Genomic DNA, 17,330 nt, shown 5'->3' on the forward strand with positions numbered 1-17,330 from the left:
AGTAAGCGAGCCAACACCGGCACCCTGAACAAATTACATATTCTTACCCAAACCTACAAGAGGGCACTGCATCAGTGGAACAGGTGCACGACTCTCAGCCAACAATGCTACTTTCCGGCCTTGTTCTGCGGACAAACGAGGAAGAAGAAGCCGTGTGCTTTGCATTGAGTGGAATTCCCTTTGAAGCACTACACGAGGACATGGCACCCTTCCCCGTTCCCATTCATTCAATACACAAGGTTAATTCTGTCAGTTATTAAAAGTCTTCATTAATATGAAACGTCTCGTAAGTTATACATTGAGTTTACCTTTTTTTTAAAATGAGTCGTAGCCTCTGGAAGTTCTCGACGTTTGGAAGAAGGTACGTTTACATAAAACGTACGTCTGGTTTGTGACAACCGTCGTGACGTCACGACGCACAGAGAGGAAAAAGATGTGTCGTGTACAGTCGGAGTAACGTGATGAGGGCGGTGAGTGTGAGTGTGTCCAGATTGAATTGGAATGGGGATGGCTGTGGCTATGAACATGGCTCGCGGGTGCCGTGGATTCATTCTCCGTGTCAGACTGGTCCTCACCAGGCCGATCGCTTCATAACGGACCTTCAATAAAGAGCGAGGGATCTGAAAGCGGTGAGGTGAAACGATGGGTAAGAAAAGAGAACAATGTGGGAGATCGAGGAAGAAAGTGATTGCGAAACTCGTGGGAATGGGTGTGTGTGTGTGATACATACATACATATATATATATATATATATATATATATATATATATATATATATATATAATATATATACACACACGTCTCGAGATGTATCGATCGTTCATGGTGTGGGTGGGAAAGGAAGCGGACGTGAAGGAAAGCGGGGAGAGGAGGTCGAGGAGTGGGTCTTAAAGGAAGGTAAGGTGGGCAAGAGAGAGGGATTGAAGAATGTGTAGCTAGGTGATGGAGATCAGGAATGTGGGGCAAAAATGAGAGGAAAAGAGGAGGGAGTTGGAAGAGGTAGTGAGAATGAGATGATGCTGAGATCCTTGAGTGCAGTTCCATGTTGAGGATAGAAGAGACAAAGATAGAACAAAACAAATTCAGGTAAGGTTAGCAATTCATGCAGGTGTGACGTATGGAATCGCAGGTACGAAGAAAATTGGATGCAAAGGGTTAGAGGGGAAGGACAGACATGGAGAGTGCAAAAGGAACAGACATGTGGAGGTTGGAGGGAGGGATAGAAGGGTAGGAGGGAGGGCAGAGATAGAGTGCTGCAATGCGGTGCTTGAAGCAGGACAGAAAGGGTTAAATTTCCTGCATTGCAGAGAGAAAGCAGCAGAGAGATGAAGAAAGAGCATTGGCGAGAGAGGCAGAGCGATACAAAGATTCAGGAAGAGCAAGGAGAAGGAGAAGGAGATGAGAGATTGGTGAGATTGGGAAAGAGATGGAGAGAGAGAGAGGGAGGTCACCGTTGCTGTTCTTTGATCTCTTAAGCCCCCCACAACCCTCCCTCCACCCCCTCTCTCCCCACACAATCATCACTTTCATCTTCATGAGCTCCATGTATTAATTTTGTTTCCATGCTGATGTGGTATTTATGTCTACTTCTTTTGTTTCTACCTGGCCCATTGTTTCTCACACGATCCTTTCAAACAGTCAATGTCATCGCACCCTGTGCTCCACCCAAGAGGGACCCCGGTTTCGTCCTCTGTCCTCCGCAGTGACTTGGGCTCCAACATCAGTTTGCTGAAGGTAATTCACCTGCTTCCTTCGAATCACAATTCCAGAAACCGAATTCCTGCGATTTATCTTTTGTGCATTCAGTGCTTTCGACCTCGAACGCCTTGTTGTGAGTACCCGACCACGAGCATCGATGCATTGAATTGCCTTGTTTCTTTAACTATGAACCAACACAAACTGTTCGTGTGCATTAAACGAGAACACACCTGAAAAATGTTTTATTTATTTATTTTTTTTCCCCCATACAGACCCTAAATCTTCGTTTTCGTTGCTTCCTGGCACGCGTACATGAATTGGAGAGACGCAATCGACTGTTGGAGAAGCAGGTGGATGACCCAGCTCAGGATTTTCTTTTGTCTGCACAATGAGGATTGCAGTAAAGTTTTGCAGATGAACCCAAGGGAAGTGTGGGCAGAAGGAATGCTTGGATAGGATCGTCACAATTGTAGGAATTAAATGAAGACTTGAAATAGAATTTGAGCATTTTTGCCATAGAAACTGCTTTCGTGACGAGCATACAATGGTTTGAGCCATTCAGACCATATTTAAATGCATGGAAGACAAATGCTAATGTACTTTGTTCAGGTTTCAGAGTTGTCTCGCTCATCGCTGAGGAAGGAAACCAGCAGCCAGACAGATGGAGCTGCGGTGAGATGGAAAGAGAGGAGGGCTGGAGATTTGATACAGATGTCTCGAATTCCGTGAGCCGGAAGGACGAACGATCGTAATACTCAATTCCTCCTTTGTTTCCTCCTCCATCCATCCCTTCCCACCTTCCTTGCCCGAACAGTCGTGTTCTCTATCGACTTATCCCAAATACCTGTCACCGCGAAACCTCCCCATCCTTCGTACTCCCCGTCCCTCCCCGTCCCCTCCTCAAGTAGGAGTATGGGTGCAGGCCGATACCGTGACCCCAGAGGTCAGAGCACTTCATGCTGTACTCGGCAAAGCGCGGAGGGAGAGGGATGAATATCGACGCAGGTACTTGCTGATCCCTTTTCTGTGAGAACATATACCTGCAGTGAAGTAACTCTCATGTGCAATGGTAGTTGAGGAAATGAGGAGTCTTGTTTTTCAACAGGTGGGAAGAGGAATCTGCACTACGAATAGCTGTGCAGGATGCTGTCCTTGTGCTTCAACAGGTGTGTAGCAGATCCCAGAGTTCTTAATAACCCATTGACCCACCCCAATTCTAAGCAGAATGGTCACCTCCATTCCTTCATCGCTATATTCTATCATCTGGTGAACCGACTCTCCCGTTTTATTTTATTTATTTTTTTTTTTTTTTTTGTGCCCACTCTCCAGTCCATCAAGAGATTATCCCATCGTCACCTCGTACTTTCTCCCATTCTTACTTCTGCTCTCTTATACTCTTTCTCAAACCCTGCCCCCTCCCTCTCCCACCTCTTTCCTTTCTTACACCCATCCACTCATGTGCAACGTCTTTATCTCCTTGTTTCGCTTTGATTCTTTGTCAGTCTTTGAGCCTGCTGTCCCCCGCCGTTTAACTCTGTTGAACTCTCTCATACATTAATATTAACAACAAAAACGATCTCTTATAATGCTTCATCTTCCTCTCTCACTCATGTGGTACTCTTTACTGTTTCACAATGCACTACTCTTCTGCTATTTTAACAGACTGCTCTCATTTCGACCTCTCCTTCATTCCTTGCCTAAAAAATGCAACGATTACAGCGCTTCTTCTCTCCATGCTCTGAATTCGCCTTCATTGCATCCATCAAGAATTGTGTTAAATCGCATCTCTGACCTAAAACTTTTAAAAACCACAGTTTGCCATGGATGTTCGCTTTCCATCAACCATTCTTTTTTTCCAACTTCAGTGCCAACTCACCCCCCTCACCCCTCACTCTCACTCTCAAAGCAACCATCCCACTCTTCTCCCTCCAAGCCTCCCTCTCACCTCTCTCAAAAATTCCCCCTCACCTTTCTCCCACCTTTCATCCCCCTCACTCTTCCTTCTCTAAGTTGCCCCCCTCTCATCCACCAACCTGCCTCCCTCCACTGCCTTCTCACCTCCATCTCTTCACTCCACCTCCTCAAATCCTCAATGCCTTCTTCCTTGTCTCTTGTCCCCCCTCTCCCGCAGCACCACAGAGCTTTTTCTCCTCCTCATTCGGCCCCTCCCCTCGCTATTCTGCAATACCCCACACTCTTTCAGCAACCCTCCTTACCTCCCCCCTCGTCCCTTGTCCTACCCTCCCCCTCCCCCTCCACCTCCTGCACCCAAAGCCTCCTCCCCTACCTCTTCATTAAAAGTGTGGACCTCAAATATCCGGGGCCTTCGCTCAAACCTTTCAGATCTTTCCATGCAGGTTGCCACTGACAAACCAGACATTATCTGCTGAACAGAAACTTTCCTCTCCCAAGACGTGTCTGACTCCCAAGTATCTCTCCCCGGTTACTCCCTCCTCCGGTATGACAGACCTGAGCCTCGTCCTGGTGGAGGTGTTGCTCTCTTCATCAAAGACTATTCCTCACTCTCCCTGCACTGCTCTCACTCCCCCACACCCCCAGGAATACCTCTGGCTTCGGCTTCCCCTCCACTCCCACCTCATGTTTATATGTGTACTGTACCGTCCACCGAACAGTGATGACTCCATCTACATCTCACTATCCGAAAACATGGACCATCTTCTATCTTCTCATCCAAACTCTCTCTTCCTCTTATGTGGTGACTTCAATTGTCATCACGCCAGTTGGCTAGGTGTGGGTACCTCTCTCACCTGCCATGGCACCTCAGCAAAAGCTTTCTGCGACTCATTGGGACTGACTCAATCGGTCAACTTCCCGACCCGGATCTCAACCAATGGTACTCCATCTCTTCTGGATCTGATTTTGACAAACTTCCCTGACAATATCTGCTGCTCTTCCTTCGCTCCAATTGGTTCTTCTGACCACGTCCTTGTTATAGTGGACATCTCTCTGGCTGTTATCAGAGAACCACCTCACCGCCGTCGAGTCTGGCATTTCACTCAAGCCGACTGGCAGGGTCTCCGAGCAGCCATCAAACTTACAGACTGGTCTCCTATCACTACTTTCTCAAACATCAACTCATCCTGGGAATTCTTTCAAAGAAACTTGCTCTCCCTCATGCACAGATTTATCCCCTCTCGTGTTCAGTTGTCTTACCCTTCCTCCCGCCCTTGGTTTACTGAAGCTTGTGGCGAGGCAGTTGTCCTGAAACAACTTGCCTTTGCCTCATGGAAAGCAAACCCAACTGAGGGCAATCTCGGTTCTTTCCACAAAGCTCGGAACAAGTGTGTATCTACCCTCAGGAGAGCCAGAAAACAACATCTTTCTCATCTCAAGTCTGAACTCTCAAACCTCTCTCCCTCCTCAAAATCCTGGTGGCATTTAATCAAATCTGTTTCTGGTGTATGTTCCCCCTCCATCCCCTCCCTTACCTCAAATGGCCGCACTGCTGATTCCACACGTGACAAAGCTGAATGTCTAAACTCGGTGTTTGCAGCTAAATCTTGTGTCCGAAACCCATCACTATCTCTACCCACTTTACCCAGTCGCACCCAACTGTCCCTTGGCTCTGTATCCTTTTCTCCTGACAAGGTGAAGAGCTTGCTTTCAAACCTCGAGTCAGATTCTGCAACCGGTCCAGACGGCATCAGCCCACGTGTCCTCAAAGCCTGCTCTTCTGCTCTTGCTCACCCTCTCTCTGTTCTATTCACCCTCTCATTTGCCCAAGGTCATCTGCCATCCGCTTGGAAATCTGCTAACATCACTGCCCTGCATAAAAAAGGTGCAAAAACAGATCCCTGTAACTACAGACCAATCAGCCTTCTCCCAATCATCAGCAAGGTGATGGAATCCATCATCGCTTCAGACATGAAATCCTTCCTCTTCTCCAATGGCTTGATTTCCAATCATCAATTTGGTTTCAGACAAGGTCACTCTACCCTGGATATGCTGCTTCTGCTCTCCCATCAATGGATGGAGGTCCTCAATGCCAGACAGGAAATCCGAGCCGTATCCCTGGACATATCACGTGCTTTTGACACAGTCTGGCACCCTGCACTACTCACCAAACTCTCTTCCCATGGTATTCAAGGCCATCTCCACTCATGGCTCGCAGACTTCCTCTCCTGTCGCAGTCAACGTGTGGCCCTAAATGGAGTTCTTTCATCCCCTCTTCCTGTGCAGGCTGGAGTTCCTCAAGGTAGCGTTCTGGGCCCTGTTCTTTTTCTGGTTTTCATCAATGATCTCTCGGACTCTCTGGAAAATCCTCTATTTCTCTTTGCCGATGACTCAACCCTCTGCCGTACCATCTGTCATCCCTCAGACCGGCAAGCAGCAGCTTCTTCGCTCACTGCAGATCTGGATAAAATCACAAACTGGTCCAACACGTGGAACATGTCTTTCAATCCTGACAAATCTCACACTCTCACTCTGTCTCTTCGAAAGGACCGTTTACAAAACCCCCCCGATCCACTTTCTCAACAATCCTCTGGAAGAAGTCTTTTCTTTCAAGCTTCTGGGTCTCACTATCTGCCATGACCTTTCCTGGGAAAGTCACATTTCCAACCTCGCCTCAAAAGCCAGTCGCCGACTGGGAATCCTCCGTCGTGCAAAGTCCTTCCTCGGCCCTCCTGAGCTCCTGACCACTTACAAAACTTTTGTCCGTAGCCTGATGGAGTACTGCTCTCCCCTCTGGGCTGGTGCTCCTGCCTCCCACCTTTCTCGGCTTCACGCTGTCGAAACCAGGGCTTTTAAGATCATCGGCATCTCCCGCAATGAAGCTGAGTCTTTGGGCCTCTCACTCAATCACCGCAGGTTGGTCGGTGGTCTTTCTGTCTTCTACCGACTCCTCTCCAGCCTTGCCCCCCCTGCTCTCTCTGCGATTTGTCCCCACCACATTTCCTCAGGGCACTCAAGGTCCGCCCAAGGTCCTCAAGGTCAATTAAAAAAAAAAAACTCCACCCTTTTGCATTTTGGATCCACGAAGCTTTCCACCATTTGATTGTCTTTGGATCATGCATCCATAATATCAGGGAGTGAGTTTCTAGGGGCTAATGTTTAAAACAAATTAAGATGGCCATTCACTGCCCAACATGTTGGAGAGAGAGAGAGAGATTGAGATTGTCTCATGGCGTTGTGTCCCACTTTTGTTCTGTACGAGTTAGCTGGTGTAGATTGACGGGCTTTACAAAGACACTTCCACCTTCTGATCTTTCATGCAGCTGACCACTATCCCCTCTACTTCTCCCCAATGGTCAATACAATACAGAGTAGAATGTGTCTGATTTTTGTTTTCATGAAACGCATACATAGCATGTTGTGGGATGCATGCACTGTGGCTTTCTCGTACATGATAAAAAAAAAACACTTTTCATTGAACAAACTTACAATAAGTTGGTCAGTGCATGTTCACCTTGAAGTAAAATGGGAAGACGATCTTAATCATGAAGGCTTGTGTCGTTCTGCATCAATGGAGAGGTATAATGATGAATGGGGTCATTAAAACACCGATCGAAGTGTGCTAGCCACCATGGGAAGCAAGGAGTAGCTAGCGTTTCGGGTGTTACCCCTTCATCGAAGCAGAAAAGCAACAACCATTTTTTTTTTTTGCTCTGATGAAGGGTTAACACCCGAAACGTGAGCTTCTCCTTGCTTTCCATGATGGTTAGCACACTTCGATCAACTTTCATCCATTACTTCCGCTTTAGGATATGGAAAGGGGTAGGCAGGCCTGACCAAATTGCAGCAGTTTTGTTTTCACTTGAGTTGGCCTGTAGAAATGCTGAACCTACTCCCACTACCTTCTCAGTTTGACTTGAGTGCATGTGAATGTGCTGCACCAGTCGTCGTCTTCGTTCGTATGCAGCACAAGGCCGCGGGGTAGCATCGTTGGCTGGGGGCTGTGCCGCTGATGCAAAGCCCTCTGCTGGTTCGGGCAGGAATTCGGAATTTGGCCACGGTGCCGACGATAGCTTGCCTACTTTTCTTGAAGGACACCATGGGATCTATAACACCCACCAACTAATGCCGGTAGACGGGACGTCCGTTCAACGTCCATCCGAGGAACGGCACACATTGATTAATCATCCTCACTGTGAAACACCGGGATGACAGGTGAAAGCGAGGTTGGATTCAAACTCAGCGAGACAACTTGGAGGGTAGTGTGCATACCTCGAGGCCATCTTGTCGCCCTGCTGCTTCAGTGATGGTTGCTGATGGGGGACCAAGCGACAAATGTACTGCTCCCATATAATTAGGCAACCACCTTTTCAGCTGTACAATAAACTATTAATCCACTGTTCAGAAATTTCATAGTCATGTGTGTGCACACCAATGGTTGTTGAGAAAAGAAACCCAATCAGGACGTTAGACGTGAAACATGCCACGTTTCATCGATGTTCACTTGAACTTAACGATCCTGGAAATTGACATGCAAGTCTTGCTTTCCAAAGACACCGTGCAAACTTGCACATGACCCATGTTTATACCCGCAAAATATCTGACATATTTGTGTACATCGTAAATACACTCTCCGTCATCAAAAAAAAAAATGGAACACGTGATTGTTGTTGATGCGATTTTATTTATGGGACATCATGGGACACAGATGAGGTGGAAACCTCTGACGGAGATAAATGCTGAATTATTACATGTCCATTTCATTGTGCTTAATCACGTAGTGCTGCACTCTGGTGAATGTTTTCACATCGATTCAACATGGAAGTAAGAATCTCAACACCTTGTATGTTCACCTCTGGCAGCAATTGCTGCATTGACCACGCAAACCTGAGCCTGGGGAATGCCCCTGAAACGGCGACTGTTCCAGCTCATTGAGGGTCTGTGGCTGTCTTGGCAAGGTTCAAATGCAACAATCAATGATGCCCCAAAGATGTTCAATTGGATTTAAATCTGGCAAGATGGCAGGCCAAGGTGTCATGACATAAATGTTGGCTTTGACAAGAACGTTCCTTGTTCAAATGGCCCTGTGAGCAAGAGCATTATCGTGCATAAAGATGATTCCTGGACCATGTTGAAGGGAAGGCAACACATGTTACTGCAAGTTCTCATTAATGTATCGATCTGCCATGCTATTGCCATGGATACGGATAAAGTACGTGCAAAAGGTTTCAGCAATACCATTCCACATCATGACAATTCCACGTCCAAAATTTGTGGCTTCCTGGTCACAGACGGGCACATCACTCAATGTGTCTTTTGTAGACCCCTGCACGGTCATCATGCCTTTCAAGGAGCAACCTGGATTCGTCACTGAACAAAACACTTGGCCATTGCCTCCGTATCCGTTGGATGTGTCGCTGTGCAAGTTTTGGACTCTGAACAGGACGACGAGCATGGATTCCTGCATCATGGATATGCCTCAAGACTGTGTTCACACTTGTCTAGGGAGTGTGTTTGCAGTACTCTGGGCAGTTTAAAACAGATTGTGTAGAGTGATCGTACAAATGTGTTGGTCTTGAGTAGGAGTCATTATCCTGGGACGTATATATCTTGTTGATCCAGTGCATTGACAACGTCTTCTGAGGTCATAAACAGTTCCTCTCTTTACGTTAAAGAGCCTTGCAACATGGCAAATGGAGGACCCTGCTTGAAAGTGTCCAATCATTTGATTCCTCTCATTTTCTGTCAGATGTGTCATTGTAATGGATTGGTACCTCTACCACCGAAGGTGGAAGGAGGTTATGTTTTCACCCCTGTCTGTCTGTTTGTTTGTGTGCACTGATTCGGATGAAACTTGGTGGACATGGTGGTGTGTGAGAAGGACAAACTGATTTGATTTTGGTGAAGATCCGGGTCTGGACCCGGCTACTAGAATTTTATCAGTGATTCTTCACCATTGAGAGTTAAGGGCCAAAAACGAAATGTAGCACGATATTTCAAAAATGGATTGGGCTCTATATGTTCTACTGGATCAGGCATTGTGTGGTGGAGGTATGCACTCTACCGCGTGCCCTTCAGGTAAAATCATGTCATCAACGTCTTTTGGATAATAATCCACATGCTGGTTTCTCGGAAAGATTGTTTCAAATTTGCTCGGAATGCCTCACGTCACCTCTAAAAACCTAAGGGCGCATTCGTTGCATGTGCTGAACGATTATTGCATGAGGCAATTAAGTTACATGGAAACTTGCATTGAGGTGTTCTGCAAATCCCTCGTGCCAAAAAGGCACTTCGAATGAACGCTGGAATCATCCTTCCACAACTACATTATCAATTCTACATGTTCGGTTTTTTTTTTTAATGGCAGAGAGTGTATGTGGCCCCTTCTGTCTCCTCCCAATCCCTTTTCCCTCTTGCCTCACCCCCTTCTCCCTCCCCCCTCCCCCATAGCATCACTTCTTGTGTGAATCTTGTCCTGAATCAAAATGAATCTGCTTTACCATAACTTATTATCGGAAGTTTTAAAATATTCAGTTATGGGGTTTTGGACATCACTACGTTTTGATTGGTAGATTTTTAGTTCTCGTCCTTAGCTGCATGGAGGGCAATAAAGGTGATGTGCATTTTGGTTTGTTTTGAATCTTTGGTACATATCGTGACGGTTTTCAGAGACCCCGGAGAAGCACACACAAGACGCATAAAGGAACCCTTGTGGAGTTATCTCTGGAGTATATTGTGTAGTTAAATTGGGTCTCTTTCCTCCATCCCCCATTCTCCTTCCTTCTCCCCTGAATTGGTGGGAAGGGAATAGGCATTGTGTTTGTTATAGAATCGAACCCCATTGTGACTCTTTTTTCTTCTCGATATAATTCTCTCAATCTCTCTCCACACCTCTGCAGTGCATCCATAACGCTTTGTCACATGCTTCACACAATGAAAAACAAACAGCCTCAAACACCACATTACAAAGACAACGAACTACATAGAAATTGGCTTAACACCTCAGAAGAGATGTCAACGCATCGTGGACCTGCACAGCCCCACCTGGCCAAACCCTGACGGCAACGACTTTGATACCCAATGGCCCGGTTTGGTCACCGGCCACGCTGTGGAACCTGAGTGCAGCCAATGCGCATCACCTGGAAATACAGTGGGCCAATGGGAAGGCACAACTCTACTGGCCCCAACAGCAGTTGCAGGGGTAGAATTGCAGCAATGCTACAGGGTTGCCAGGACAGAAGTGGCGACACATCCGCAGTGCCATGCTTCCCCACGGCCTATTAAAACCCAGACCTACGTGTCTGGGGATCTACGTGAACAAACTTTTTTGGAACAGGAACGAGCTGGTGACCACAGTGCAGTGGAGAGCGTGAGCGAGCACGGTTCTGTGCAGGGAATGAGCCCAGCCTGCGGAGAATTCCTGGACGCGTTGGCCACATACACACACTGACTCACGACCTGTTTTTTGCCATCTCTGTTCTACTTCGTTGACTTCAGACACAGTGAGCCATCAACCGTGCAAACTGTTCTTTCCAGAGTTTACTGACTGCTGCACTTGATGCCATTTCCTCGAAGCCACACGCAGTCACCATCTGCCTCTCTCCCCACACGTCACATCACACCAACACTCTCCTCTTCCTTCTTCCCCATTCCCCCTCTTTTGTTGGGACCAACGTAAGCCCACCGGCTTACATCCAATAAGCGACAGGCTGAAAATACACCTCGTACTTTTCCCTCTCTGTCTATTGCTCTTCATTGCCTTGTTTCCCTGTGTGACTGAGGCACCTGTGTTGTAGACCTATGAATAAGTGACTCGATAAGAAGAGCTTCTGTACTATGGGTAAGAACTCTTCTTTTGTGAGACTACTTGTAAATACGTGCCGTGCCGTTAACTCGATATAAAGCGTTTCCAAAACTGTCTGGCTGTCAGCTTCCATTGGTTTGACATAGTGTGTTGTTGTAACAGGGAGTTCACCCCTGCTGTTCTAGTGTGGGTAGCTTTTAGCCAACGTTTCCATTTACTGTATCGCTCGGCCGTTTGGTAATCACAGTGGGACGTTGAGAACATGGTACTCTGTCTCGGGGGGGGGGGGGGGGGGCTGAATTCACTCGAAAGGTAAAGTGCAATTCAGACGCACGACCCTGCCTGAATTAAACATGTTAGACGGCGTCTGTGGTTGCTTAGCAATCCGCCGCGCCGTGGAATTATCTGTGGTTCGTCAGCTTCAGGATCGCCGGCGGATAGTGGATTGGAGAACTCTCTCATGATTCCAACTGCTCCCAAGTCCAGAACAATTTGTTGGTGCTGGTTTAGAATGAGAAATTGACGTAATTTTGTTTTTGGGCGTTTCTTTGGTTACACTGTGCGTTGGTTTTACAGTGGTAAATAAGAATTGTCTTCTGTTTTGAACTTTACAGGAAGCGAGGGATGCAGAGTTGGTACAGGATGACCTTCGTGCCAAATTGGAACGTCTGCGTGCTGAACTCGTCGTCTTCCGTAGCTTACTCAATGATGTAAGTCTGGCTTAACTATCCTATCTCAACTGGAAGTCCCAACCTCCAGGGATTAATAATAGTTCGTTTTATGTAGTGATACGAAATTGGGAAAGCCATAGAAAGTACATGATCTGGGGGTGCAGAGAATTGTGTTGTGAAAAATGGACTGGGAAAAAAGGTCGGGAATGGAATTTTGGAAGGAAAGGGAAAGGAGGTTTGGAATAAAGAGAGCAGATGCCGTACATCTCCCAAACTATACTGTGACAGTGAGAGGGGAATGGGTAGAGAGGGGTGTCAAACACCTTTACCTTTGTTGCATGAATAAAATTTTGAAGGGCCTCTTGTGCCTAAAATATAGTGTCACAAAAATATTGAGGATATTGTCACAATTTTGGCGGAAGGTTGAATAGCTTTACAAGTTTTTTTTTAGCCTTTATGATATTGAAATTCAACGCAAAACTAGAGTTCATAGAACACCTCCCTCACCACACGCACTCTTGAGAAAAAGAACATGGGAAGGGTCATTTCAACTCTTGCTTTGCGTTTCTGAGAACAATCTATATTTATGGCTTACAAGCCGCGATTTTTGTCTGAATCTCGAGATTCCCCAATGCTGAGAGCACAAGCAACAAATTTGGTCGAGATGGTGTAAAATTATTTAATACTTTGCCCAAGTACTGCGAAACTGGAGGTTTTTGGAAGTGCCAACAAGGTGATTTGTGTTGTACTGTTCAAGTATATAATTCCATTGAAATAAAATAAAAGCTTTTGAAGGTCAGGTCAGGCATGTGCCAGAACAGGCGTCGCTGCATCCACTTTCCGCCGGTACTCCAGGGGCCTCCGTCTGGCCATCCCCCAGACAGATGCCAGGCCCATCCCCATCTCCTTGAGATGCTGGTCAACCTGCTGCAACAACGAGGCACGTGGTCGGCCCATTGGCTTCCTCCACTCACGCGACTCCCTCGCTGAGAGAATCTGGTGAGCAGGATCAGCGTCAGGAAAATGAGCCACATGTCCATACAGCCGCAACTAACGCTCACGGACTATGCAGGTAACAAATCTCATCCAAGTCTCTCTCAGAAACCACTCGTTGGACACAAAATCCGACCAGCGAGAGCCAAGGATTCTCCGAAGAGACCTGGTACCAAAGGAATTAAGTCTCCATCTCAGATCCTTGGTCAGAGTTCAAGTCTCACATCCATAGAGCAAGACTGGAAGTACCAAGGACCTGAAGACTCGGACTTTCCTCCTCCCGCACAGATACCGGCAGCGCCACACCCCATGATCCAGTGAATCCATGACTCCCCAGGGCCGACCCAGACGTCTCTTGACCTCTGACTCACAGCCAGCAGAGACATGAATATCACTGCCAAGGAAAGTGAATCTCTCCACGACTTCAACATCCTCACCACAAACAGGAACAGACAGGACAGAAGCATCCACGATGTCATTGAAAGCCTGGATCTTAGTTTTGACCCAACAAACCCATAATCCCAGTGGCTCCAACTCCTCATTCAACACCTCGAGGGCCCCCAAAAGGATATCTAAAGTCTCTGCAAAGATGACGACATCATCTGCGAAATCAAGGTCAGAGATCTTGACATTCCCAAACGATGAACCTCAGCTTGATCTTTCCAACATCCTCCCAAGAATCCAGTCCATACAAGTGCTGAAAAGTGTGGGGGCCAGTACACACCCCTGACGAACTCCAGTAACAACTGGAAATAAGTCAGAGATGGTAGCACCACACTTCACAGAACTCAGTACCAGAGTAGAGTTCAGACATCAGATCGATCAGTTTCGGTGGCACCCCACGAAGACCAAGAATCCTCCAGAGGACATCCCAATTCACTGAATCGAACGCTTTACAGAGATCAACATAGGCTGCAAGCAGCCCCTGCCGAAACTCTCGTCTGTGTTCGGTGAGGACCCGAAGAGCAAGGATACGGTCAATCGTTGACCTCTGGTGTAAAGCCTGACTGCTCTGGACGCTGGTGCTCAAGCAGATGGTGACGAACCCTATCAAGAATTATCCGAGCAAAGACCTTGCCCGGCACTGAGAGCAGCGTCACCCCTCGGTAGTTGTTGCAGTCTTGGCGATCACCCTTCCCTTTCCAGAGAGGGACAACAAGGCCCCTCTTCCAGTCAGTTGGGATGATGCCTGTGTTCCAGGCAGAGCACAAAACTGCATGCAACGACACGAGTGCAGCATTTCCACCAGCCTTGAGAAGTTCGGCATGGATGCCACAGATCCCTGGAGCTTTGCCCCGTTTCAACTGGTTCACTGCAGCCCGTGTTTCCACAAGCGAAGGTGGACCACAGTTGATTGAAGGGTCAGCAACAGGGATTGTAACACCCTTGACGTCAAACTCGACAGCTGGGGGATCAGCCTGGTACAACCGCTCAAAGTAACCGGCCCAGCGGGCTTTCACTTCAGACTCCTCTGTCAAGAGCCTACCACTCTCTGCTCGAACTGCAGTACACCGAGGGATGGGCTTGGATGAACGCAATGCGCGAATTCCCCTGTAAGCGGGACGAGAATCACCTGTCCACAGGTGATGCTCTACCCACTCACAGATTCCTCGCACATAGGCCTACTTGTCCACCCTCAGTGCACGTACAGTTTTACGCCTCAGCTCCCTGAACAGCTCAGCTCTGCCATTCAGCCTGGCCCTGCGACTCTGGTGAATGGTGTCCAGTGTCCCTTGAGAGACAAAATTCTTCTTTGCCCTGCGGTGAGGTCCAAAACATCCACCGACAACATCAAGGACGGTGGTCTTGAAGGCGCTCCACAACTCTTCAGGACCCCCCCAAAGCACTCAGACCCCCCAAATGTCCACTCGGCCTGTTCGCAAACTCTTCAGCTCCCCTCTCATCCTTGAGCTTGCCAACGTCCAGCCTAGGCTGGGATGTACCATTCTCCCGGATTTAAGGTGCAGTTTGAGTTGCTACAACAAGCCTGTGGTCAGTATTGAGGAACTGAGCACTCCGGTCGACCCTGCAGTTCTGGATCATCCTCCAGCGACCATCAACGAGGACATGGTCAATCTCCTTTGCCACACCGCCAGCGTTGGAATATCAAGTCCAGCGATGAGCTTGTGGGCACTGAAACCATGAACCGGCCACCCTAAGTCCATGACTTCTTGCAAAGTCAAGGAACTTAGTGCTATTCTGGTTCATAGTTCCTGACCCATGGGGACCAACACACACCTCATAACCATCCCTATCAGTTCCAGTCGATGCATTGAAATCCCCGAAGACTAGATGTGTATCTCGTCTGGGGCACTGATCAACCACAGACTCGAGCGTGGCATAGAATGTGTCCTTCACGGTGAGATCACTCGCCTCAGTCGGAGCATAGACAGAGACCAGGGAAATGACACCAATGGAGTGACAAATACTTAGTCTCATAATACTCTCGTTGACCGGTGTTACCTCAATTATCATTGGGGTCAGCTTATTGGACACAGCAACTCCTTGGGTATGGTAACCATCAGAGCGACCAGACCAATAGTAGGTGTAACCACCCGCCATGATCTCACCGCAATCCGGTCTCCGAACCTCAGAGAGTGCTGCAATCCCGATGTCCAAACACTTGAGCTCAGATGATAACAGAGGTGATCATCCTCTCTTGTGGATACGACATTCCAGGCACCCACCCGAAGGGACCGCCTCAGGTTAACCCAAGGAGACCGCCGTCTGGTGGACGACACCTCAGCACCACTCCGACACACTCTCCCGCAATCTGACCCGGGAATGTTACCCCGTGGTTTCCCTCCTATCATCAAAGATTGGGGGTCCCGAAGGCTTTGCCCCAATCCCGTCATCCGGTGAGCTGCCCTGCGAAGGGAAGCTGCACAGGAGGTACTCCCACGGAGTGGGTTTTCAGATTTTTTTGTGTTTTGCGGAATGAAGGGTTTTACGGTGGCCGGAGTGCAAATCCTGCCACCAACCTCCTAATAAAAAGTAACCCAACTGCAGGAGGACGTCCACAGACACAGTTGGGCACTAGATATGGATGGCCGTTGGCTCACAAGGAGCTCCTCCGCCCTTTGACAGGTTTTGTTTTTAATCCTGCTGGGTGTCCATATCCAAACACCCTCCTCACCAGAAAACCTGGTAGGGGAGACGGTTTAGTCGCCGACAACCCGACCATGGAACAGGTTAGTACAGGTTTACATGGTACCTGTAGCAGGTCACAGATCGAACCTGACCTGACTCGAGGTGATAGAAAAAAAACCAAATAGAAAAAAACAAAAAAACATTTTTGTGCAAGTTTACTGCCATTGATGTAACGTCTTTTACACCACATTATATCACACATTAACTTAGTTATTCATGCCTGATGTTTGTTTGTTTGTCCTTTATGCTTTCCATAAAAACAGTAAGTTTTCTGTTTGAAATTATTTTCAATTTAGTTTGACCAGACAGACAGACAGACTAAAATAAGTACCTCACTCTTCTGCGCATGCGCGATCGCGATGAGATTCCATACAATTTGCCAAATTCAGAGCCAAAGTACTGACACTTAAACTGCAGTTTTGTCTACTGATTAATCATCCGATTAATGCTCTGCAATGTTCACAATGTAACATTCAATTGACATGACGTAGTTCCTGGATCATTCTGGATTCTGTAGAATGATCTTGATTCTATTGATTCTGTAGACAGACAGGCAGAGTGGACCAATTGCTTAACCCCCTTTTTTCGCTTCGCGTGCGAGGTATAGCTGGACTAGAGTCTGACTCTCACCAGAATAGAATGAACAGAGATGAGCTAAGAAAACAATTCTGCAGGTCAAAAGGGATTATGAAAAGAACATAGCAGAGAACATTACACATAACAGCAAGACATTCTGTAAATATGTAAGATGTAAAGAAAGGGTTAAGAGGAGTATGGGCCCATTGAGGGTAACAGAGGAGAATTGGTGGATGATTGGGGTGAGATGGCAGAGTCATTAAAGAGTTTTTTTTTTTGTTTGTTTGTTTGCTTCTACATTCACAAGGAAAGTCAGAGGAGTTTCCAATAGCAGAGAGTATCTATCTTGGGAGTAAGCAAGGGCTTTGAGAAGAGATACGTGTCGGAGTAGATGGGAAGAAGCAGCTTCGACAACGAGGGTTCGGCAATGGGTTGGATAATTTGGATAATATGTGGACACTGGACAGGTACTGGAGGATATATATATATATATTTTTTGTCTCCACTGTCAAGACTTGTTTGAG

The 17,330-nt window shown here is 47.3% G+C and overlaps 1 protein-coding gene across 6 annotated transcripts in view; it reads left to right on the plus strand.

The window, feature by feature from the left end:
• The first annotated feature begins 323 nt into the window (after positions 1 to 323).
• Positions 324 to 17,330, plus strand: part of LOC147032340 (intermediate filament family orphan 2-like) — a 36,141-nt gene continuing 19,134 nt past the window's right edge. The window contains exons 1-7 of one of the 6 annotated variants that reach the window (XM_085869866.1): positions 324 to 470; positions 1,639 to 1,734; positions 1,971 to 2,048; positions 2,308 to 2,370; positions 2,513 to 2,703; positions 2,804 to 2,864; positions 12,031 to 12,126. In XM_085869866.1, coding sequence (XP_085725992.1) covers positions 462 to 470; positions 1,639 to 1,734; positions 1,971 to 2,048; positions 2,308 to 2,370; positions 2,513 to 2,703; positions 2,804 to 2,864; positions 12,031 to 12,126 — 594 coding nt within the window. In that variant the 5' untranslated portion in view covers positions 324 to 461. Of the gene's footprint in view, positions 647 to 872; positions 898 to 921; positions 1,410 to 1,638; positions 1,735 to 1,970; positions 2,049 to 2,307; positions 2,371 to 2,512; positions 2,704 to 2,803; positions 2,865 to 12,030; positions 12,127 to 17,330 lie in introns of those variants that run through there. The other 5 variants (XM_085869865.1, XM_085869868.1, XM_085869867.1 and 2 more) reach the window with 5 other exon arrangements.

Source organism: Eptatretus burgeri, chromosome 2 (assembly GCF_056783735.1).
Source record: "Eptatretus burgeri isolate ZD-2024b chromosome 2, Ebu_testis_v1, whole genome shotgun sequence".
NCBI lineage: Eukaryota > Metazoa > Chordata > Myxini > Myxiniformes > Myxinidae > Eptatretus > Eptatretus burgeri.